The sequence below is a fragment of the Pavona decussata genome, unplaced genomic scaffold (genome assembly GCF_977016875.1).
Source record: "Pavona decussata unplaced genomic scaffold, jaPavDecu1.1 SCAFFOLD_107, whole genome shotgun sequence".
Lineage (NCBI taxonomy): Eukaryota > Metazoa > Cnidaria > Anthozoa > Scleractinia > Agariciidae > Pavona > Pavona decussata.
In genome coordinates this window covers 149,133-173,976 of record NW_028145521.1, presented here as the reverse complement: position 1 = coordinate 173,976, position 24,844 = coordinate 149,133, and the positions used below count along the sequence as shown (strand labels likewise).

At 39.0% G+C, this 24,844-nt stretch overlaps 1 protein-coding gene across 1 annotated transcript in view; it reads right to left on the bottom strand.

The window, feature by feature from the left end:
* The window catches only part of LOC146470970 (uncharacterized), an 84,731-nt gene extending 68,547 nt beyond the window's left edge, over positions 1–16,184 (bottom strand). Inside the window, exons 1-5 of the mRNA XM_085121346.1 lie at positions 16,134–16,184; positions 14,760–14,971; positions 2,003–2,074; positions 1,592–1,663; positions 281–352 (exon numbers count right to left, since the gene is read on the bottom strand). Coding sequence (XP_084977472.1) covers positions 281–352; positions 1,592–1,663; positions 2,003–2,074; positions 14,760–14,971; positions 16,134–16,184 — 479 coding nt within the window. The remainder of the gene's footprint in view (positions 1–280; positions 353–1,591; positions 1,664–2,002; positions 2,075–14,759; positions 14,972–16,133) is intronic.
* Between the last annotated feature and the right edge of the window lie 8,660 nt (positions 16,185–24,844).

Here is a 24,844-nt window from a genome sequence, read left to right as displayed (position 1 = left end):
GAAAAGGTACATCGCAGTTTTACAAAACTCTGAAACGAGAACACGAAAAACAAAATTCGGTGACATTACACCTTGCATGACGGGAGAAAACTGAGTGTGACTGTAGAAAACTTTTGTTGTAGCAAATACGGCAAGCTGTTGTAGGAGGAAACTGTGGCAAAGCGAAAAACTGAGCAGCTTGTCATTGGGCGTCTTGCGCTTCCGCATTTCATTGAGATATTAATTAATGCTCCGAATGTTTGCATGAAATCTTATGATATTAAAAGGGATTTGTACTTACAGGTACACAAGACTTCCAAGTTTGGCAAAGGCATCATTTGAAATGGAGGAAATTAAATTGTTTTGAAGAAACCTGAAGTTAAACAGAATATTTATTAGCTTGCTATAGATATTGGAACGTAACCCTTTTCTCGCAAATCACTTAATAAAAGAATTCTTACAGCAATATCTGCGACCAACATTCGATACTGCTGTATAAATGTTCTTGACCATTTTGTATGTCTGCAAGTTAAACTTGTAGCCAACTGTTCTCGTGCACAAAATTAAGCGGCTTTGAAGGGGGCGTAGGGGGACTCAATAAACTTCAGAGACTCCACTGGGAGGTTCAACATTACAAGGCTTAACCCAGCCTACTTCTTGCGTAATTACAACCTTTTATATACATAAAAGACAACAAAATACTCTTGCTCATAGGTCCAAAATATGCCAGGGGAAGAGGAGTGTTCATCGACTATTGGTAGATTAAGACTTTCCACACCTATACGTTTTTGTTGCCTATTGTCCTCCTCTAGTACTTAAATTCAGTTGCTAACCTTTCGCTTCATTGTCACGGCCCCTCGAAATGCTAAAAATTCAATTCCACTACGCTTTCGCATAATAGAAATGTTAAAAAAAACCCTTTTAAGCGGATCCTCCTTGTAGAGTCCGCTAAATGAGGTACTGCCTAACCCCCAAAACCCAACCCTACTTTCATCCATTTCCCATATTGTCCCACTGATACCGACCGTCGTTTACGATTTATCGTCCGTACTTTTGGCACCGCGAATCTCATTAGAGAGATTTAGGATAGCGATTGCGTTTATGACTGCTTGGATAACAAGTCCAAGAAGAGAATAGTGCTAAATAATTCTGGCCTTTGATACTAATATAAAACTACTCAGTTTTTCAGAGAAACTAAAAACAGCGAACGGCAAATCTACGATAAACATGACCGCATGGTCATTTCTTCCGTTTGCCGTTTGCGCTAACGTAATTCTAAATCTCTCTTTTATCACACCGTGGCAATGTGAGCAAAATTTAATACGTCTAAAAAGCGTGATGAGTTCATCAATCTTATCGCCACAATTTTATGTCCACAATATTCGTTGCCGACAATTTCATTCCTGTACAACGGCAATTACCCGTTGGACTTTCTTTACTTCCAGTATTGCCCAATGTGACATTATTTTGTGTCTAAAATAGTGGCCTCGTTGGCATCTTCCGGTCACTAGTAAACCTGAGTACCTGCTTATCTACTTCTTAGACTCTGTGTTAGTTTTTACTCCCCTTGTCGTGAGAAAATGAATATTATGTCCATTCCTAAAATACTTACAAATATTCCAGCCTCGTAAGTTCAGCGAATACCTCATCTGATAGAGACGTTATGTTGTTGTTGTTTAAATGTCTAAAAACAAAAAAAAAACAAAAACAAAACAACTACAAGAACTAAAACAACAATGCCAGAACAAAAGAAAATACCAAATTTCAATAGTTCTAATAAATTACAGTTTAAAACAACTAAACCATTTTTACGCAAAAAGTAACATTAGCTTGTTTTCTTATAACGTCTTTTTCTCATTAGAAAGTGAAGGGAATGTAGACAAAAATGACGGCTGGCCTCGTTGGCATTTTCCGATCACTAGTAAACCTGAGAACCTCCTTTTTTCCTCCGTAGACTTCGTGTTAGTTTTTAGTCCCCTGGTTGTGACAAAATGAATATAATGTTCATTCCTAAAATACTTACAAAAATTCCAGGCTCGTAAGTTCAGCGAATAACTCATCTGATAGAGACGTTATTTTGCTGTGGTCTAAATATCTAAAAAGAAAAAGGAAAAGAACAAAAACCACAAGAACTAAGACAACAATGCTAAAACAGAAGAAAATACTGAATAACTGACTAAATTTCAATAATTATAATAAATCACAGTGTAAAACGGAAAAACCACTGTTACGCAAAAGGCAACATCAGCTTATGTTCTTTCAACGTCATTTTCCATGAGAAAGTAAAGGAAATTTAAACGAAAGATACGGCTGTCTCAATTGGTTCAACTGGAAAATTTTATGAGTATGTTTTAACAATCATAAAAATTATGATTAGAATTTCTAATAAAACGATAAGGGTGATTTGGATGGAAGATACAGATGTTTCACTTACTTTAACTGGACATTTTATATGATAATGTTTTAAGATAACAGACAAAACGATAATGCTATCAAGTCGCGTGAACAACGACATGCCCTAACATGTTTCCATGGAAGCTTGGTGGGTTTAACACCATATTAAAAACCAATCTGTATTATAAAAGGAGCCTTGGCTTGGCCAAGCCGTAGTTGTTTCTTTATAGAAGTTGAATCGCCAATTATCGAATTGTCCGTGCACCAAGTTTATATGGTTCTAAAAACAACAGTGCGTGTGTTTTCTTCAGGAAGAAACAGTTTAAACACGGAGCGATCCTATAAAAGGGAAGGACACGCCCCCTTTGAAGCGCTTTGTTGGCTTCCAAACGGATCAGTATAATGGTGGATGACGCCGGTAACCGCCGAGGAAAAAGAGAAAAGAACTATCGTTTGTAAAATCGAAGAGGGAATCGATTTATCAATAAAAATAAGCTAAACGCTAACTATAAATCTTGTAAAACACCAGAAATTAGCGATAATAACGGAAATAATCAAGTTTCGTTGCCGCAATCGAAAGATTATACGAAACTTACCTCGAAATTCGAAATCCTTCTACCAAATACACAGTACAAATATCGAAACCATTATAAACTGAAGCATACCGACGAACTGGACATCTGTACCCCTCCATCTGAATATGTCGATAACCAAAACGAGTCTGTGTTGTTCGCCAAAACTGGCAGGATTTTCAAAATTTGGCAGATGTTTTCCGCTAAACGGCCGCTCGAGTCGTCATGTTGGGTCCAAGTTCATTACCGCTTGTGTATCTATTGATCACGTACGTGAAAACTAACTCTACTAATCCGCTGGAAGTGGCAGTAATAAATTCTAAACTTCTATGCACAAGTCAAAAATAAAAACATCTAAACACATTTCGTACGTGATCATGCATATTTGCATAATTTGCAAAATCAATTCGAAAAATCACCAAAGATATAAACAAAACACGACCTGATGTTGCTCTCATGTATCTTATGGATGAAATGATAATGGCAATGGCTCTCACATCAGTATTAAAATTAGCCAGTACTAAATATATTCTAAGTTTCTACAGTAAGCAATAGAGAGGCCGACTTCAAAAAGATTACCAGCTCCGTCGTCTTGCGTGCGATCGCTCGCCGCTCGAGACACGTCACTTTTCTCCTCCGTTGCCCGCTCCGTTGTTTCCTCTAGGCGTCGCTTCCGCGACTTTGTGTCTTTACTTAGCCCCCCCCCCCCCCCCCCCCCCCCCACTAACCGACCTTTATCCTAATCGTTTCGGAAATATCTCGAAAGGATAAGATTTTACCAGCCGATAAATGAATTTCCGATCTCAAAATAGACGGATAACTTAACTTTCTAAATTCTTCTCCTGTAGCCATATTCGTTGGATCGATTTTGAACAAAATAATTTAAACTAAAACAGCTTTTCCTCCGACTCGTCACGTCCTTTCGAATCGAAGTTGCGGGAACTTGAACGTGCTAAAATAAGACCTTTGGTAATCAACCAATCCGATACGCGCGTTTGGGATTTTTGATTGACAGTCTGAACTGTTCAGCCTGGTCTTATAGGATCGCTCCGTGTTTAAAAGCCATTCTCAGTAACTTTCGAGAATCCGGCGACAGAAGCGAAAATTCGAAATTTTTTTTATTTGCCCCAAAAGACCCTTTTGGTGAACTATTTTCAAAAATAATATTCAAAAGTTCCAGCGAATTTTTATTTTCGCAAAAATTGGGAAAGTTCGAAATCGGCCAAAACGTGCCCGATGGCCCGATTGAAATTATGCAAATTAGTACATTTTAAAAACTCTCGTTCAAGACAAGGCAACGTTTTCTCGAGTTGATACTTTCACAATCGTTTTTACATCCCTTGTGCTTGCTTCCAAACGATATTTTATCCCGACCTGAACAATCTTTCATTTGAAGTTGCCCACGTAAAGAATACAATGTTTGCTATTCCTTAGATAGAGTCAGTTTTGCCATATTTCAGATGACCATATCATCGGGGATATACAAATATACTGGTAATGAAATAACTTTTTTGAACGGGCAATTGTTCTTATTTATCATGTTAAAATATTTAGTTTGGCCCGTGGAAAGTTAGCGCGCTAGGTCGAGATGTGTGAAATGCACTTTGACACAATTCGCCATTTCAGTACGTGATGTTCCTCCTGTTACTTTGCACGTGTCAATACAGTTCACGAAAGCTTTTAGATAAAAGCCAAGGTCTCTGGTTTCATTTCATGCTTTTATACACGTAAACAACTAGCTTTAAACTAGAGTGCTCCCCATATTAGCATTAAGTTATCAAATGATTCTTTTTCAGGTGAAATTTTCGAGTTTATATTGAGCCGTTCAAGCGACATGAAAAGAGCCGTTCCCAGGAAATAACTTGAAATCAGTGAAATTAATACCCTGTCTCTCATATCATGCTACACTTCCAAACTACTACTTTGTCAGAAAGTGTAAATGCTTCTTTTTTTACGTGGCCTGAAACAGAATTTGCCTAAAATATTACGAATGAAGTCCACCGCAAGAAAAAACTGAAAAAATCGCGCACCGACGTAAATGTAAACATCAGCCGTTTCTCGACTTGCCACATGGATGAAACGCGTCCGTTGTTTTACCTTTGTTTACATTTATGACAAGAAAGTAGAAAAAAAAAATCTTCTTTATGCCCATCTATATAAAAATACACTTGCCAACCAAGCTTTGCTTTTCTGTGTGTTTGTCGAAAATACTGAAGAATAGTGCAACATTGTTACTGAGTACTTGACTCACTCCATCACAACCGGATAGATAACACGACTAAAAACTAGATATAAAGAAATGCTCTTACTTGTCTGCAATCGTTACTCACATTATATCTGGCGATATCACATCCCCGAGGCAAGGCTGAAAATCATTGTTTCAAATTCCGCTTATTAGAGATTCTGAAGTTTTGAACAACGCGAATAACTTTCATTGCGTGATTAGCGAAATGTGATACACAAGCGCGCGAAAAGCACAGGAATAACCATGTCAACATTTGAGCTTGAGATGACAGTGCGAAAATAATTTTTTAAATTACAACAAGAAGAAATTGAGGCAAGTGAAGGTCTGCAAGGTATATTTAATGGACTGAAACGATAATCATGAAGTTTTCCTCCTCGGAGATTCACTCTGTGTTGTCTGTGCCGGATTCTCATCAATAACATTACAGGAAAAGTAAAACCGAAATTATTAAATTTAAATCAAGTCAACAAATTAAGAACTTTCGAAACCTCAATGCGGTCCGGATATTTGCAGTAGATCACATGCGAAGGCGTCAGATTCTTTGTTAGTCAAGCAAACATTTTTGTCCTCTCCTTCCTCAATCGTTGTCAACTAGTCTAAGCCAGTTGTCACTCGACTCAGGTCGCGTGACAAGTATTACCGGCGTTACACCAGTTGGACAAGTCCAAACATTTGCCCTAGTAGGCAATCTCACTTACGTCTTTAATGTAGTAAGTAATGGAATCTACTTTCAGAGAAATAAGACTGTAGGTAGCTTAATGGTCAAATTTATGAAAGGCAATTGAACCTAAATTGAGGACGCGTCATCACCTGAAAGAGGTTGAAATTTTTAAGATCTTATTTTCTGGCGCGCGCACTGGTGTCAAAGTACAAGGGGCACGACTGGTATTTCTCAGATTTTCGTGTTCGGTCTAAGGGACGGTGTTATCTCTTACGGGCCGTCACTGTTCAAGTCTGACGCTGTCATTGTTAAATCCTCCTAGCGTGCTCCAGAGTATCCACCACACGAACAGCCTTTGACAAGGCCAGTGAGAGTATCTTTCGAGCCTGTGTACCATAGTCTAGTAATTTATAGTGGTCTTTTGAGGATGTAACTTAATTACGAGTTCCAATTGGACTAGGTTAACCCACAGTACATGTATGGACAATGACAACAATTCTTTGCTGTTCATTCCGAGGACGTCTCCCTTCGTCGTTAAAGATTTTTGACTTTTCCATCTCTGACACGAAGGCCTTACTTCTCTCGGTGGTGAGAGCATATAAAGACGAATAGAAAGTTTCAATCGTAAGTCATTATTCCTGGAATAAAGTCAAGTAATGCATAGCATTGAATTTCTGTTAAAAAAAATAGGGGAAAATCAGAAAAGGAATAAAATGTTCTTTCATGCTCTCAGTTTCACCCAAATGAAAACACTTTTCCTGCCCTTTCGAGCAACAACACTATTTCGTCCTGAATTTCTTCATAGGCCCGATCTTTTGTGCCTTTAGGGACCGATCGTTTATTACGTCCTGGGGGGGGGGGGGGGGGGGGTGGTTTTGAGGGGGGTAATTTTTTTTAAACGAGCTCTTTTGGAGGGGGGGGGGGGGTAATTTTGGACCTTGTACGGAAATACGAAAAGTGAGGGGGGTAAAGTCTTAAGACATACAAAAGGTACCAACTAAATGTATTTAGCAATTATTCTTCTCATCAATTATAGAGTTGGTAAAATCGACTAGAAACTTCTCCACGTCGCTACTATTCTTCAGAGCGACAAAGATCTTGCACGTAATAGGTTGAGTAATGACATAGACAGGAAAACCGTGTATTCCATCAAGCAGTGTATCTCTGAAGGCTTGTTTATCTGGGCAAAAAAATTGACTAAAAGCCGAATAGAGATGGTAGGCTTCTTCAAAATCTATATATTCACATCCATACATCAAATGCTCCTGTACTGCTCCCAAACCCCGAGCTGTTCGAACTTCTGTGTACCTTCTTTTGACGACTGAAGAATAGACTCCAGCAATAACAAAACATCGTTATTATCAAGACATTGATGAGATGATCTACGATACGTTCCGTTATATGAATTTCGCCTAACTCCTGATTGTTTCTCTTGCCAGTTCAGATTCAGAGAGCTAGCGATTTCCACATGTAACCAAGCGTTGTGCCCAGGAACTTCTCAACAATTCAACCACCAGGCCACCAAGGGGGGGGGGGGGGGGGGGGTGGGGGGGAAAGAATTTTCAAACTGCAATTGCAGTGGAGGGTAAAACTTTTGTTTGAAAGATTGTTTTGGGGGTAAAATTTTCATACATTCGATTTTTTAGAAAACCACTGCCCCCTCCCCCCCGGCCTAGGACGTAATAAACGTTCGGTCCCTTGGGTGCAAGCGGACGTCCTTTAACACATTGCAAATCTTGCGCATTTTTTGAGCTTCATCCGCACGGAGAGGTGCCATGGCGAAAGAAAAACTTCACTCTCCTAAATAGATTAGCTTTTTGTTTGAGGATAGTATTAAAACACCGCATTGAGGTTTACAAAGCTCTTGATTTGTTTACTTTTCATTTCAGTTAATTTCGGTTTTACTTTCAGGAAAATAAAGGTTGTTGTTGATGAGAATCCGGTACAGTCCCCGAAAGAGGAGGGGGGGGGGGGGGGGGATACATGATTTTCGTTTCAATCCGGCAATCAAATATACCTTGCAGACCTTCACTTGCCTCAATTTCTTCTTGTTGTAATTTCAAAAATTATTTTCGCACTGTCATCGCAAGCGCGAATATTGACATTGTTTATTCCTGTGCTTTTCGCGCGCTTGTGTATCACATTTCACTTGTCACGCAACGCAAGTTATTCGCGTTGTTCAAAACTTCAGAATCTCTAATAAGCGGAATTTGAAACAATGAATTTCAGCCTTGCCTCGGGGATGTGATATCGCCAGATATAATGTGAGTAACGATTGCAGACAAGTAAGAGCATTTCTTTATATCTAGTTTTTAGTCGTGTTATCCGGTTGTTGATGGAATGAGTCAAGTAGTCAGTAACAATGTTGCACTATTCTTCAGTATTTTCGACAAACACACAGAAAAGCAAAGCTTGGTTGGCAAGTGTATTTTTATATAGATGGGCATAAAGAAGATTTTTTTTCTACTTTCTTGTCATAGACGTATACAAAGGTAAAACAAAGGACGCGTTTCATCCATGTGGCAAGTCGAGAAACGGCTGATGTTTACATTTACGTCGGTGCGCGTTTTTATCAGTTTTTTCTTGCGGTGGACTTCATTCGTAATATTTTAGGCAAATTCTGTTTTAGGCCACGTAAAAAAAGAAGCATTTACACTTTCTGACAAAGTAGTAGTTTGGAAGTGTAGCATGATATGAAAGACAGGGTATTAATTTCACTGATTTCAAGTTATTTCCTGGGAACGGCTCTTTTCATGTCGCTTGAACGGCTCAATATAAACTCGAAAATTTCACCTGAAAAAGAATCATTTGATAACTTAATGCTAATATGGGGAGCACTCTAGTTTAAAGCTAGTTGTTTACGTGTATAAAAGCATGAAATGAAACCAGAGACCTTGGCTTTTATCTAAAAGCTTTCGTGAACTGTATTGACACGTGCAAAGTAACAGGAGGAACATCACGTACTGAAATGGCGAATTGTGTCAAAGTGCATTCCACACATCTCGACCTAGGGCGCTCACTTTTCACGGGCCAAACTAAATATTTTAACATGATAAATAAGAACAATTGCCCGTTCAAAAAAGTTATTTCATTACCAGTATATTTGTATACCCCTGATGATATGGTCATCTGAAATATGGCAAAACTGACTCTATCTAAGGAATAGCAAACATTGTATTCTTTACGTGGGCAACTTCAAATGAAAGATTGTTCAGGTTGGGATAAAATATCGTTTGGAAGCAAGCACAAGGGATGTTAAAACGATTGTGAAAGTATCAACTCGAGAAAACGTTGCCTTGTCTTGAACGAGAGTTTTTAAAATGTACTAATTTGCATAATTTCAATCGGGCCATCGGGCACGTTTTGGCCGATTTCGAACTTTCCCAATTTTTGCGAAAATAAAAATTCGCTGGAACTTTTGAATATTATTTTTGAAAATAGTTCACCAAAAGGGTCTTTTGGGGCAAATAAAAAAAAATTCGAATTTTTCGCTTCTGTCGCCGGATTCTTGAAAGTTACTGACAACGGCTCTTAACAAAATAACCACAAAATTCAGTCAAATTATGTAGCCAGCTAGTCAAGAGTCAATCGCGGGTTTCTTGTCGGTTAATATCGACCATTTCTCGACGATTCGGTAATGGCAAAAGAGCACAAAGTAATTTATTTGATCTTGGAAAATTTCTTGTGATAAGGATTAAAAAGCCATAAACAAAGGTACAGACGACCGGTTTTTAGGCACTTTGAGCATAATCGACGAACTGTGCACCATATACTGGCAGGAAAAGCTACGTCGAATAGTTCAAAAAGTTCCGTTAAACGACATGGGGATAATCACTGCCATTAAACCGGCCATTATTGTGCTAGAATTCGGATCTAATGACATCTGTGACCCACGAGGAAGCCCACAGTTAGTGGCACACCATGTTACGAAATATTAGGAAACGGTAGTTTAGTTTATCATCGTGTGCCAAGTTATACACAGAAAGAAACCTCCTTATTCATCTTACAACGAAATCGTGAACAAATTTAATATGTACCTCAAACATGCTTTACGGGACGTCGAATACGCAAAATAATGGCGTCATCCAACAACATTGTGCACAAAGGCCTGTTCAAAATGTTTTTCGAGGTTCCATATTGTACGCAATTAAAAAGTTACACCGTTAACACTGTGGAAGACATATTTTCCATTACTGATTTCCCTTATGCAAAGTTTAATGTTATGGTTGTGATGGCTTCAATTGACATATGCATGTTTAATTGACACACTTATGTAATGTTTAAAACACGTGCTGCGAGTTTTTTGAACGGCTTAGTCAAAAACATTCCTGGAAAAGCTAATTTCAAGAGAGTTCATAACAATGATGCTTTTGTGAACGTTGGAAATTAGCAAACGAGAAAAAACATTAAACACCGCATACTAATAAGAAGGAGGTCTTATTGGGTTTTAAAACCACTGCACGTAATGTTTTATCGACCATTTAATAGGTCAATGGGCTAATGAATTATTAATGAGTTTTGAAACATTTATAAAAGCTGACTAAAATATTATTGCTACTGCTGTATTTCGCTGTTTACCAGCGATATTTATGGCTAGTATGGTATTTGCGGTCATTCACTTGTGTTTGAGCCAACCATACGTTTATGCCATTGGCTTTAAAATCTGACGGTTTGCCAAAGACGTTTACTGGCTGGCGTTTGGCTCTTGTTTACAAATTGCCGGCCTCTTTATTCTAGTTAATTTGAACAATCTGTATATTTGAATATTTGAGAGCATAGTACTGAATCCCCACCGACCACCAACCCGACCTCCCCCTCCCCCCTAGCTATAAGTGTCAATAATATTGTGGTTATTGTTTACTTTCCCAGACCGTTTTCTCGCTGCTCCTGCCAGTTTTTTTCTACTTCGTGAAAAAAATAATAACATAAAATCTGAAATCGGAAAATTTATAGGCGAAATACGGCCTTCACCTGCTCGTGCTAGTAATAAGGTGGTTACGGCCCTCACTCGCTCGTGCTAGTATTAAATAAGGTAGATACGGCCCTCACTCGCTTGCGTTAGTAATAAGTTAGTTTTCGTGGCCATCACGAAACAGACCAAGGCTGGCAAAATTCCTATCTTCTCGGAAATTGAAAGAAACTGGCAAAAACAACGAGAAAACCGGTTTAGGAGAGTAAACAATAACCACAATTGACGCTTATCGCTAGGGGGGATGGGGGTGGGGAGGTCGGGTTGGTCGGTGAAGAATTCACTATTCTGACACCCTCAAAGTTACAAATTTTATATGTTTAATTGTGGGGATGGTGGTTATAGAGAGATTTTTTTTGCAAAACATGGACGTTCCAGGATCTGCGTTGCTGTAAGTCAAACAACCAAAAACTGACACTAATACTTGAACGTCGAGTTTTTTCGTGGAAAAACCAAAGCTGGAAAGGTGCATGGCTTTCAGATCTCTTGTACAGTCTTTAAGCTTGACAAGGTCATCATCACTAGGGTAGTCATAGCTAGGCTCACAAGCACTACTTTCTAAAAGCGCCCTAAACGCGCAAGTGCCTGGCCAGGATCACGTTCGCGTTGCCCACATCAGCGAAGTGAATATCGAGTGACAGTTGTTTGTCACACTGGATTACTGATTTGAGCCGTCGCTGCTAAAAACGAACACTCAAAACAACACGGCAGGAACAAAGTCACAAGTTTTTCTTCATTTTACTGATCAACTGCTTGATTTAAGAGGACAAAGGGGCTGTAAAGTTTGATTTGCACTACTTTTTCCTGCGACATCGAAATGGTATGCAAATTTGTTGCGCATGTTTCATAGGCTAATTGACCGGAATAACTATATTATTTTAGAGAAGAACAGGAAAGAAATCTGGGATCGAAAAACATTGAATGGCTGTCTTCAGTCAGTGTGATTAGTTTTAGGGCCCAATATGTGATGTTTGGAAACATTCACGGGCTCCAGATGTCAAGTGTTTGTGAATCGGTTCTGATCTCATAATTCGCGATGTGAATTGCGAGCCGCAAGTATTGTACGCATATTCGATCTTCCTTGAGTGGGAAAGAGTTTGAATCAGAGCTTGAAACTTGGAACAAATAAAGTTCTTTTCTTCGTTTTCTGAGATATGAGATTTAATTTATAGAAAATTACATGCCAGAAACACTTTTATTTTAATGAAAATAGGTATTAGTTTCGAGGCCATTTTGAGTAGCGTACACAAATCTGCATGCTTTAGAAAGCAGCCAGCGAGTTTGGAATGTTTATTGTATTAATATTCTTGTAAGATGGTTGGTCTAGGTTTGTGTAAAGTTTCAAGTTCATTGGGTCATTTTACACCGTGAACGGGACTTCGTCTTTTGACCTAAATTTTCGCGGTTTTCATCGGCCCGTGACCGCACCTAGGCCGCATTTCAAACTCTTGCAATTTTCTCAAAAAATAAAAAACCTTGGAACTTTAAAATATGATTTTCGAAAATAGTTAATCCAAGGGTATCTTCAGGCGAAATATCAGAAATTCGACCAAGTGGTCGCTGAAATGCAGTTCTCGATTCTTACAGGCAGCCGCTCTTAAGTGTCCCAAGATTGATTAATCTCACGTTAACAACGACAAGCTCCGTCGTAACAAGAAGGGTATCACCATTTTAGCAAGTGCCTTAGTTGGTCACATCGTCCACCGATTTAATTTTCATTCATTATCTTTGCGGGTTACTCCTGATATCATTTTAAATGCACCTAGAGCCCAATACAATCCAGATTCTATAATTCATGAGGGTCGCAGATTTAGAATGGCTAGCTTAAATGTTAATCGTTTATTGAAACATCTGCATGTGCTTCATATTCTTTTAAATTACCAACATATTGATTAGCTGGTGGAGGGGAGTATTTCCTACCAGGACGAAAAAGTTGACGGCTATAATGTTAGCCGTTGTAACAGGACCGTTAATGGTAGACTTCGTAGGAGTGTTTGCCTTTTTATTCTTTTGGGCATAAATTACGTTGTCATTTTATTTCCCTAGATTTGATCCTTCTCTTAGTTCTAAAAGCATTCTATTTATGTGAATTGAGCGGCTGTTGTCGCCCAAACATTACAGATGCTGAAAATTTATTCGCCATTGTATGAAAATTAGGACGGGTCTGAACCGTGGTACAAATTGGTTTGAAATCGGATGTTGAACTTTGGTGATATTTGGATCAGAATTTGAGCTTATTTCTTTTTCTTTCTTTCTTAATTCTTTAGTGATATAGGTAAGTATTGACAGGCGTTAATTGGCACCGTCACTCTAAATGAATTGAAAGTGGTACCGTAAGCTAACAATGGTCCAGTCTTTATTCAAATGGAAAAAAAATCATTATATTAATTATATTTTGTAAACAGGAGCCAAGATTATTTTGGATAATAATTTAAAGGGAACTTTTGGGAACTCCCAAGGGAAAAAAAGTCGCAAAGGTGGCCTACTCAGCGTATTATAGTTTTTGGGTGGCTACTTTAATGTGGTGAAGTTTCATCCAAATCGTTGATATGGTATGTATCACCCCTGCCTGGTCATCTCATAAACTCAGCTGAAACACCAGCCATCATTATTTGGGTTCACAGTCACTACCAGGCCATGAAAGTGGCTAAGAAACTCTGAAATTCTCAGTTATTGCTCACCTGTGTTACTTCTAGTGGCAATGAATGTCTTTTTTATATATTAAAAAGAGGGTGGATATTCACCTGTCCACTATGCCTTTAATATTCCTTCCAAGTAATGTATTGTTATCTCATTTCCCATTTTTTGTATCCCATTTACATTTTACCATTCTCGTTCTCCATTCTCCGTTGCCCATTCCCCGTTTTAGTAACAACTGAGCGATTTCACTTGGCAAAATATTTTTATTCCCGATGTTTGCAGTATTTTCCGTCGCGTGCTAAATTGAAATGTTCTCGGTAATAAAAAAAACTTCAATAATCAACAATGCCCCAAAACTATGGCCGTTGTAATTTACAGGTCAAATATGGGCACTTTAAGTCTCTTGATGACTCCATCCAAATGCCTACCTTGTCATTGAGAGCAAAAAAGTGCCACATTTTTACCGCAAATTGAAATGATTTTCTAGATTTTGACGATTGGACATTTGTTGTCATGCTCCTCCAGTTCATCTCTGTTAGCTGATCTCTATTTGGTGTCAAACTTTATGAGTCTGTTACGCCATTGGTTTTGCAAAGTCGTCATGTTGGATCTGCTATCTTGGATTTTACAGTTTCATCAAAACCTCGCAGAATCTTTTAATTGACTTTCAAATTATCAGAATGCCATTTATACAACCTTACTCCACACAAGACGAAAGTATGTACAAGCTCGATCCACGCTCAAACTAACGTGGTTTACTTTCCCATATTACGCTATATATGATACGAAATTTGACATTACATCATTCCCCTTCTAGAAAAAGAGTGATTTCGCGGATTCACAGTCAATGTGCAGGTATTAACACAGAAAAAAGTCACTACTAGTCCACTCAGGTCTCTAGCACAAGCCTTAACAGAAACTACTTTCACATAACAATATCACAATGTCCTCTTAAGGCTCTGCCTTTCTTTAGCGAAATTTGGTTTACGTTTCTTTATCAGATTCTTGTTTGCCCGTTGCTTGTCCTCCAACGACTGCAAATGGTTTATTATCCGATGAACATTGTATACAATCCCTTTACCATAGCGATCGGGAGGTCTTCTCAAGCGCACTTGACTCTGATCAAATGATTCAACTTCTCCACCCGGGCGTTTTTGTTCTCTGCTCCCACTCGTCCTTCCCATGCTTTAGAGCATCCTCCAAGCATCCATCTCCAAACGTATCTGGTATAACTGCCACCTAATTACTTCACCGTCAACCCCGCTGGTCTGAGAAACTTCACCATGGAAGGACTGATACCTTCTTTCTTCTGGCACATTAGCAACTTTAAAGGACTTCTCACCTCCACTTTCAACCCAGGTAACCTCTTCTTCGGCTACCACTCCTTGGATATCGGGTTCCGTCTCCACCACTTCTTTCAGCATTGGCTCTACTCTTTCTTCTTCCTCGCCTTGAGGTCCACTTTCTCTTCCCCCAGCAGTTGCTTCCTTCTCATCTCTTTCTTCTTTACTCTGGTACAACCGCAGATTTTTTAAATGGACTACTTTGTACCGTCTTGAATGTCCCTCAACTTTCCTCACACGATACGTTACATCAGTAGCTCGAGCCACAATATCATATTAACTGTCGATGAAACTTTCCAGCTTCGCCTGCCTTAAAGGGACACTGTCACGGGATGACATGCGCAGTACTGCCCCCTCTCAGGAACTCTCTCGGACTGCGTATTCAGTCGTATGTTAGTCGCCAAAACGATGTCCTGTAAATCGATGGTTTGGAGGTCAAGAGACGTGAGACAGCCACTGAACTACGCCATATTTCACTCAGTCACCGTTGGGTTGTAACACGATCCAGCGCCGATACTCACATAGTTTTGGTATTGACATAATTGATTTGCTAACCTCTCACATAAGTAAGACTTAAATAAATTTTTTTCCCTTATATATCTCGACAAATTGCTAAGGTTAGTAAGTAATTTGAAAGTTAAGAGAATGTAGTCTCTTTTCTATGTGATGATTTGGAGAGCAAAGGCGACATTAAATAGGCCAAAAATTATGCCGTTTTACTCATCATTTGCCAGCTTCATTGTAACGCTACCGGAACCGATTTTGAGCCGTTAGTAATTACACTCTTGGTCAGCAAACGTCTGATATAAATATTTTTTTCTCCAACAGATCTCAAACGATTGCTAAGTTTACGACGCCATTTGAAAGCTCCTAACACTTAAATACATTATAAGTACAATATGCTAAACTCTCGTACAAATATTGTTTTCTTCAAAATCTCAATAGAGGATAATACACTATTTGATCGTTAAGGGACTGTAGATCTAACTGCAAATGACGATTTGCAGTTTAAAAGCCCTCAAATTGACCAAACATTTTGCCTTTTTCCACTTAGTTGCCGCCGGTTTGAAGTGCAATTCTCAAGTATGTTGATTATAATTTCAGTGGTAACCTTCGAGTCCTTGTTACTTTCGTTTCCCAGAACTGTTCTCTTTACCACTGTGAATCACCAATAAAGCCAGACCGGGAAGAGTAGTGAAAAGGACAAACGAGGAGAAAAGCCTCATTTACCACGTACATGTGATGCACACGTTCTCACAAACTGCGCTAAGCAACGGTGATCGTCGGGCACAAATTCCTGCAAATCAGTATCTTGTGAGAAGTGTTATACCACAAAGCACGACTGAATATACTTCCATTCCCAGATATCCTCTTCTGACATCTTTTTCAGCCTCGTCCTAGCTCGATCTCTTCTCTAAATCGCCTTTTCCTCCCCGAGTTCTACGTTATCCACCGTGACCGTTGCCACTAGTCGAAGCCATTTAGAAATTGGCACTGCAAACTTGAAAAAATGAAGCCTGAACTTTTCACACTTTGATTTGAGGAGTTGGTCCATGTGCTTAGGTGAGACTGTCCCTTTAAGCTGAGGAGTACAGCGCAAGACCAAGTCACAAGCTTGAAAAACCGTGTGCCTCACACCCTTGTCGCACGCATCCTTCCGGCGTCGTTGGGCTACCTTCACATTCTGTCTCACATACTGGTACGCAGCCTCTAGGTTATACTGAAGATCAGCAGCAAACTCAGGGTATCGTCACTGGTTTCCCTTAGTTCTGCCCATAACCACATCCACGAGTATCCTCATCTCCCTTCCAAACATTAGCTTAAATGGTGTGTGTTCCGTAAACGAATGGACGTTTCTTCTGAAAGTCATCATGCAGTAATCTAAGTGCTCATCCCAGTCTTGTGAATTATCGTCAACTCTTGCCTTAAGAATGCTTTTCAGAGCAGAGTCTTGTGTAGGTTCTAGACTTGTCCATTGCCCTCCCGATGATATGTAGTAGAGCGTGTTTTATTGATTTCCAGCAAGCGGCTCATCTCGTCGAAGACCTGGGACTCAAAGTTACGGCGTTCATCACTGTGGGCACATCAAATCTGCAAATCCCATGCTTAACAGATTTATTTGCACAAGTTGTAGCACGTTGGTTAGGGATTGCAAACGCTTCAGCCCACTTTCTAAAACTACACTGAACTATTAAGATGCAATGATTTCCTCTTCAAGTCCGCGGTAAGGAACCAACTATATCAATATGGAGTCTTTGCAAGGGGTTCCCAGATGGTATTGGCTGCAGGGGTGCTCTTGGCTAAGGTCTAAACTTGCACCTAGCACACGTTAGACGATCACGACAGGACGCAGGCGGGCTCGACTGTAAGTTCTGCAAACGAATGCTAGTAGAATCTACTAGTATTTCTAACATTCCTCAAATTAAGACTCACCCGGTTTCTTTTCTTTTGGGGCTTGCAAGGTGTCGTAATCTGTTTTTATGTCATGGAGGATGTAATTAAATCGAAAACAAACCAGGCAGGGTATAGGAATATGATCTGGACTACATCTCACATCAAGAAGTGCCAAGCAATAAAAACGTGATGTGAAATTAGAGTAAATGCAAATGTACAATGTAATTGCGCTACTCGAAATGGCGGACGCGGCCGACTAAAATAACTCGCAAAGGCGGGCCATTTACTGGCGCAGAAATACTCATGAACAAAGGTTAAGGCAGAGGAGAGGAAGGAAAAAGAGAAGACGTGAGAGGGAAAGAGAGGCAAGAAATGCTGTAACGGGATCCTGCAAATGATTTGACAGTGTAAATATACGGTTTCGATTACGAAAAAATCACGCGCATAACAGGACACAGGCGTTCTCAACTGTGAGTAAAGTGGTGCAGAATTTACTAGCATTCCTAGATTATTCTGTTTTGAGACCACAAAATTGTATTCCGAAAGAATATGATCTAAATTTAATCATCGAGCAAATGATACGTTTTCTGAAATGAAGGGCAACATTTTCCCGGAGTATATTCAAGAGGGCAGACATAAATCAAGCGCCCTATTAAATCATCTTGAGACACGGTTAGAAGAAACATAAAAAAAGACATCGTGAGCTTGGGAGTGAAATCCTGAAAAAAGTGATCGCACGAGTGTTATTGTCAACACCGTACAATGACAAATGCATTAATTATGGTAAATCTTGAAGAATATGCATATTCATGGCACTACCATAGTAAACAGTTGCTCTCTATTACTTTAAATTTACTTAAAAGTATTATCATATTTGTAAGAAAAAAGTTGAGCCGGGTAAGGGAGTCTTATGTGGACAAAATTATCAGATCCCATAGCATTTGGCGAGCGGTCCTGTAAATGTTGTGACTAGTTGTCTCTCTTCACTTATAATCTGCGATACCAGATACACTAATTGTCTCGCAATTTTTAACCCCTTAGTTCATTTGACTCCTCTAACATTCCAGGGCTCCCAGCATTCTGATCATTACCGTCCCCTAGTCTGGCTCCAATCATTTGTTCAAAATTCTGCAAACACTAGATGCAACCGTGCAGTACCTGCTTGAATTTCAGCGTCGCCCGCTATAAAGGTTTATTTGTCGTAGTGAATTTGAAGCCCATAGCGCTGAAAAAAAATAGAACCTTCTATGCAATCACGTGATAGGCCCCGTTCAATCATGACTGGCCAGGAAGAAATGATACTTAATATATGGAATCTCGCTGCTGTCTCTCCCAGAACCGTCAGTTCATTCTCATTTGCTGTGGTTAATGTTCCCTCAACTGGTTTGTGTTTTAGAACACACCCACTCTTTTCCCGTGTTCAGTTTCAGTTTCAGTTTATTGTTTTGCCATAAATTGTACAGATGCAAAATTTTTTTATTATTATTCAAACACTAAGGGCGAGGAAGCCAAAGGGAAGCCACCGGGCTTATAAGGAATGGGCTCCCTCAGTTAACTAATTAAAACAAAGTATACATGGGACCAAAATCAATGGCAGAGCTACAGTAAATCTTAAAATATATTACATAGTCATATTAATCATTGTTAGGCTAAAGAAAAGGGAAAATGAAAGTGAAAAGCAGAGGTAAATAAATATATAAATGAATATTTATGATAAGAGGAATGCTTTCAGCTTACAGAAAAAGGAGGCGGTATTTGTTGCATTTCGAATTTCAAGACTAAGAGAGTTAAAAATATTAGAATTTTGGAAACTGATGGAGAACTTTCTTATATAAGTCCTGCATTGTGGTAAATAAAAAAGCCCCGAACTGCTAGTGCCATAGGAATGCACTTGGTGTGTCACCAGAAACAAGTTATTGAAGCTATAAGGAAGTAAGCCAGGTTTATGTTGATACATAAATTTTCCTATTTGAAGTTTGTAGATACCCTTAAGATTCAAATTCTTTAGTTTTTAAATAGAGGTTTAGTGTGAGCATCGAAAACAGTCCTTGACATTATTCATTATACAACCCGTTTTTGCAGTGTAATTAATCTTCTGAGGTTTGATGGGTAGGGCGATGCCCAGACGCTCACGAAGTAGAATGAATATGGATAGGTAAGGCTATAATTAAGATGTCCACGTGACCATCATGGCGGGCATACGTGCATTTCTCAGCTCCGTCAATTTCTAATGTTTTTCTCATTGTTTTTTTCTGTTGCAATGTTCTCTCACTCAACACAGTAAAAGTTGCCCCAGTGTTTAACAACACAGAAGTCACACTATGATTCACAAGCCCTGTGATATAGATTCCATTGTCTGATATGACTGACGCTATATTCAACGGCAGTTTCCGCTGTGGCCAAATATGCAGGTCTTACGGCGCTTGTTGGCCCATGGCAGGCCACGAGGTCTGTTTCCCGCTTCTCTGTGTGGGCAATCCCGCGCAAAATGGCCTTGTCTACAGTAAGCATGACTCACCACATCTCTTCGTCACCGCAAAGTCGCAGTCGTTTCGGCTTTCTTTTCCAGCTCATGGATTTTCTCATTCATCCACAGAACGAGTTCCTTGATCTCGCGAATCTCATTTGAAATCTTCTCACCATCGGCCGAAGCACTGGCCACATTCATAGCTTTTTTCTTCTCAATAGTTGGCACGGCGCGACAAGTATTTTGGGCACTTTCAAACTCTCGAGCGACAAAAACGGCCTCCCCAAGCTTTGCCAGTTGACTCATCAAACATTTCTCTCGAATATCATCACTGATTGTAACTCCTTGAATAAACTGATCGCTTACATGTTCCACTTTGAAAGTATAGGCCGCACCTGGGTAGCCATTTTTGACCAATTCCATCAAACTATCCCCAGATCCGTCAAAATCTTCTTTTGGCCTTTGAGATCTCGCCCGAAACTGAAATTTATAACCTTCCTTTGTCTTGCTCGAATCAAAACTTCGAACCAACTGTGCCGTGAATTCTTCAAAAGGTAGGGATTCCGAAAGTTTGAGTCACTCCACGACTTTGTACGCCGGTTGATCCAACAATGTGTGTTTGTAAGCTCGACGATACGAAGGTTTTTGATGTTTACCAGTCTTCCACACTGAAGGATTTGCGAAAGCCAGGTTTAGAAACTTTGACCTTCTGAGTAAACACACAGTGCACGTTCGTTCCTCCTAACTTCGGTCTCACTAGACACTACCATACTCTGATTCAGAGCCTGAGATAGGGTATTCACAAGTTGCTGAATGTCCGAATTCCCTTCGTATGGTTAACTTTTCGGTAATTTCTTCGGTTGTTGTTTTGGCGCGTTCTGCCGAAAAACCGCCTTCCGCGCCTCCAGGCATTTTTGGTTCTTCGCCGTCCATTTTTGCCCGATTTCTATTCCCACTGCTGCCAGCAGTGTAATGAAAATAGTAAAGGTCACAAACGCCGTTTATAAAACTTTAATCCACACAATGAGAAAGCATGCACAAGCTCGATCCACGCTCGGACGCTTTTTGATATTATGCTTCATATGATACACGCAGTGTCCCATTAGAGTAATGCTAAATTGGTATTTAAATGTAAACATTACCACGGTACACTTGATTTGAAAAAAAAAAACATCAAAATCGTATTCCCATGGATTACGTTACATGTGCAATCAAATACCATAATACCATTGGTCACATAAGACAGAAATTATTAATTATTTTTTGTTAACTTTCCAATTCGCCTCCTAATCCCAAGGTTTTGTAGGGAAACGTAGCTCAGCACAGCGGACATATAAGGCAGAAATTATTAATTATGTTTTGTTGACCTTCCAATTCGCCTCCTAATACCAAGGCGATATGGGGCAACGGAGCTCAGCACATTGGTTCCACTCCATAGGGATACTGAATACTGTGACAACATTTTTAATTATACTCACAAATGTGTAAGGCTTTTAAGACCAACGAATGACTTTTTGGGTAGAAAAGTGATACTGTTGTACTCCCAAACTCCGAAAAACAAAATTCAATCAAATAAAATATTTCAATTAATGGCCGGAATATTTGCGGAGCATTTTATGATGTTTTATGATCTTACAAATACACACTGACAAGGGGTTTTGTACTTGTAAATACTCAAGACTTCCACTGTTATGTTTTAAGCAGGAAAGGTAATCAGGGATGGAGACCATAGCGTAAGGTCCACGCAAACCCAAGTGTTGTACCAAAAAAAATCAATTTTTAGAAAAATTGCGCCACCCTTCACGTCAAGAACCCGCTCAGATACACGCAAATTTGCGTGGGGGCTACTACACTACATGGAAAATAGAAGAGAAAGTCCAGGAAATTCTCCTGGCTGAGTAGAAAACACTAAACCTTACAGTACAAATATAAATATATTATCTGCAATGTTGATTTGAGAAGTCAGTTTCAACCATTTTTTTTTTCAAATTAGTGGTAAGTCCTTGAGGAGACGGGTTAAGGCGATCGTCTTAAGCCTTTTCTACGCGCGCACTGGCATGAATGTTCGAAGTTTCCACCAAACTTTGTAAACTGTTATTTTACGAGATTATGGTTTCACCTAAGAAGCCGGAAATAGTTTAACATAATAAACCTTAAATGCCGAATGCCTGTAATACAGTTAATAGTTTAACAAAGTAGGGATTACCGAGCGAAAAGTTGCAAAGAATTCAGTTTATCGGGATACATTAGTCAAGCTAAAGGCGCCGAATCTTCTTGTGACGGCTGTTAGCTTACTGCTTTCAAGAAGTATTACACGTAAGACTTGAGATTAATGTTCATTCGTGTATGTAGTTGTTGATTTCTATGGTCATCGAAAGGACAATGAAGCTGTAAACACGTTCTTATCTGTTTTTGAACTCTTTCTTTTTTTCAGGAGTCTCAAGATAAAATTCTTTAACATCACACTGGCAACTTTAACATCAAAATAAGCTAAGCATTAATAATAACTGACGTGCGAAATGACTGAGAACTTAAGAACTGAAAAGAGAAACAAACTAGCATACAAAGGACAAGTTTTCATGCATATCCACGGCAGTGAAAACAAATATTAAACTTAAATGGCAGAGGAGATTTTTACCTTATTTTAAATTACGTATCTTGACTAAAACCCTCAAACCAATCCAAATGTTTTTATTCGGTGTCGATAACAGTCATAGAGATTACTTCATTGTTAGTGAGTGCGTACGATTTTTCTTCACAGCGAGTGAATAAAGCTGAATCGTACAAACGAACCAACCATGAAGTAATTTATTTATTATATATGTACTTAGATATTAAAGACTAATGTTAATGTTTCGTGCGATCACGAAAATAGCTATGCGCGATACCGCGCACGTGTGTATTAGTCACAATTAGAATGTATCGTTGTTTGTTTTAAGTCATGTAATTTGCGTACGGTTGAGCTGTTCAGCTTCAGTGTTGTAACGACTACATTCCTAGCTGTATTACAAGCGCCACCGGGTAAATATCGTTTACTTAACTGTCGCTACATGCTTAGAACTGCTTTTTTTCCCATTTTGTAATCGTTTATTGTTTTCTAATTATTGTACGTTTCGAAGTCACTTCTGTTGTAAATAAAGGAATCGAGAGTCTTGGATCACAAAAACGAGTCTTTGATACCGGTGCAGTGGTAGACAACTACAGCTAGCGAATCAGTTAACAACTATCAATTGCGGGGTGAAATCAACACAAACACCACAACAAGTTCCTAACGATTTTGTTCGAGCAAACTGAATGTAAAAAAACTCTTATCAACATTTAAGTTTCATTCAGTGACTCGGAAGAAAGTAAAACAAAGTGTACTTTTAAACAATTTTTAAATGACAATGGAAATTTTCAGCTTTTAAGTATGACCGTTCAAAACCGTAGTAGCCATATAAAATTTGAAGAAGTTGACTTTATGTAATCTAATTATCGTAAAGCTTTCTAATCAGAGTCAGAATCCAGTACTTTTTGAATTTTGTGCCTCATCGGAGAAAACTTCACTTCAACTTCTTGGATTACCAACTAGAGGGATAGATTGAAGCTGTTAATAAAAAGCTGAATTGACCTCCATGAATAAGAGTGCCCCTGAAAAGTGGCATCGCTTGCTTGCGATGTTCATAATCTGCCGCCGAGCTAGCAGAAGGAATTTCATCGGAGCATTCTTCAACGGCTCGAGTCTTAGTTTGTTTTCCAGTATACTATAAAAATTCCTCGCCATTTGTAGTTTGTCATATTTGCACATCAGCCCAACACGTATGTTAATGTTCCTTACCACCACATGAAAACTTTCGTATGCGGCTTGTGATTGGTCACAAGGCTCATTAATCAAAATTACATCTTGTTACGTTCTCCATCCTTAATTTTGGTTCCTGGTATAAACATAACAATCACAAAAAAAAATATGGCCACAATGTCTGATAAAATACTCTTGCTATCAAGTGGCTTGGACAATGAAATGCGATAACAAGCTGCTATAGACGTTTAGTCGGTTTAGTGGGTTATCAAGCGTGATAGCCTGTCGTCTCCTGTCCTTAATCCATTAATTCCTCGCGTGTCAATTGACAGGCCGTACTGCCTCCGATCAGGCGAACGTGTTCCGGTGCGCTTTGTCCCCAAGACAAAGCGGTTCGCAGATTTCTGCACCATTAAGTATCAAGACCAGTTGTAATCCTTTTCTCTGTTATGTTTTCTCTGTTTATACCGTAATGTCTTGTACTATTGTAACTGACCATCCTTGTAATTCAGCCTTTTAGGCTGCGAGAGGGATTCCGATAAACTATTATTATTATTATTATTATTATTATTATTATTATTATTATTATTATTATTATTATTATTATTATTATAATGAAGGTCACCATACGAGCCATTAAATCTTGCATGACAGTAGTGAATACAGGTGGTTTGGGTCCTAACCAATCAGATGGCAGGAAAAATACAACGTGATTACAAGGAACCAATCAGGATCGAGTATTGGGGGAGGACGTCATGTCATAAAATCTAAATCTATTTTTAGAATGACGTAATTGTGTTAGTGCACAAAAGGGGTGACACGCAACTCTACTCGAGCAGAGGAGGTGGGTAACAAGGATAACAAAGGTAACGAGGCATACACGGATGAGTCAGGTGGCATTCAATCGTCCCAATAAGAAGAGGGTTTCCAAATCTTGTGTTTTTTGTTTTCTACGTCTCGTTTATATAGTCATGCGACCAACATCGCGTGAAAAGAAAATGAACATTTTTGTAGTAAATCCTCAAGTCTGTGGGAAACCTAGCCCGGTGACTCGAAAGACATGCCAACTACTTTGTTTACATTTACATTTGCGGAATTTTTATTGACTTCAACCTGTTTCGAACTCAGTGATAACAACCAATTGAAGAATACGGTTGAATTAAATGAGCTCATTACTTTAATTTACATTAATTAAATCAGCTCATTGCCACCAATTTCATTTGTCATGCTTTTCAATTCTTCCAATAACTGTAAATATATGAAACATATATTTTGAGCTGCGAATGAAAGATCAAATTGAAGAAAGATCCTCGCAGTTACTGTGCAATTTAACAACTTAGGCTTTCTTTTTGCAACTGCTTAAGTTGCGTAGAAACTGCGAGGATCTTTCTTCTATTTCATG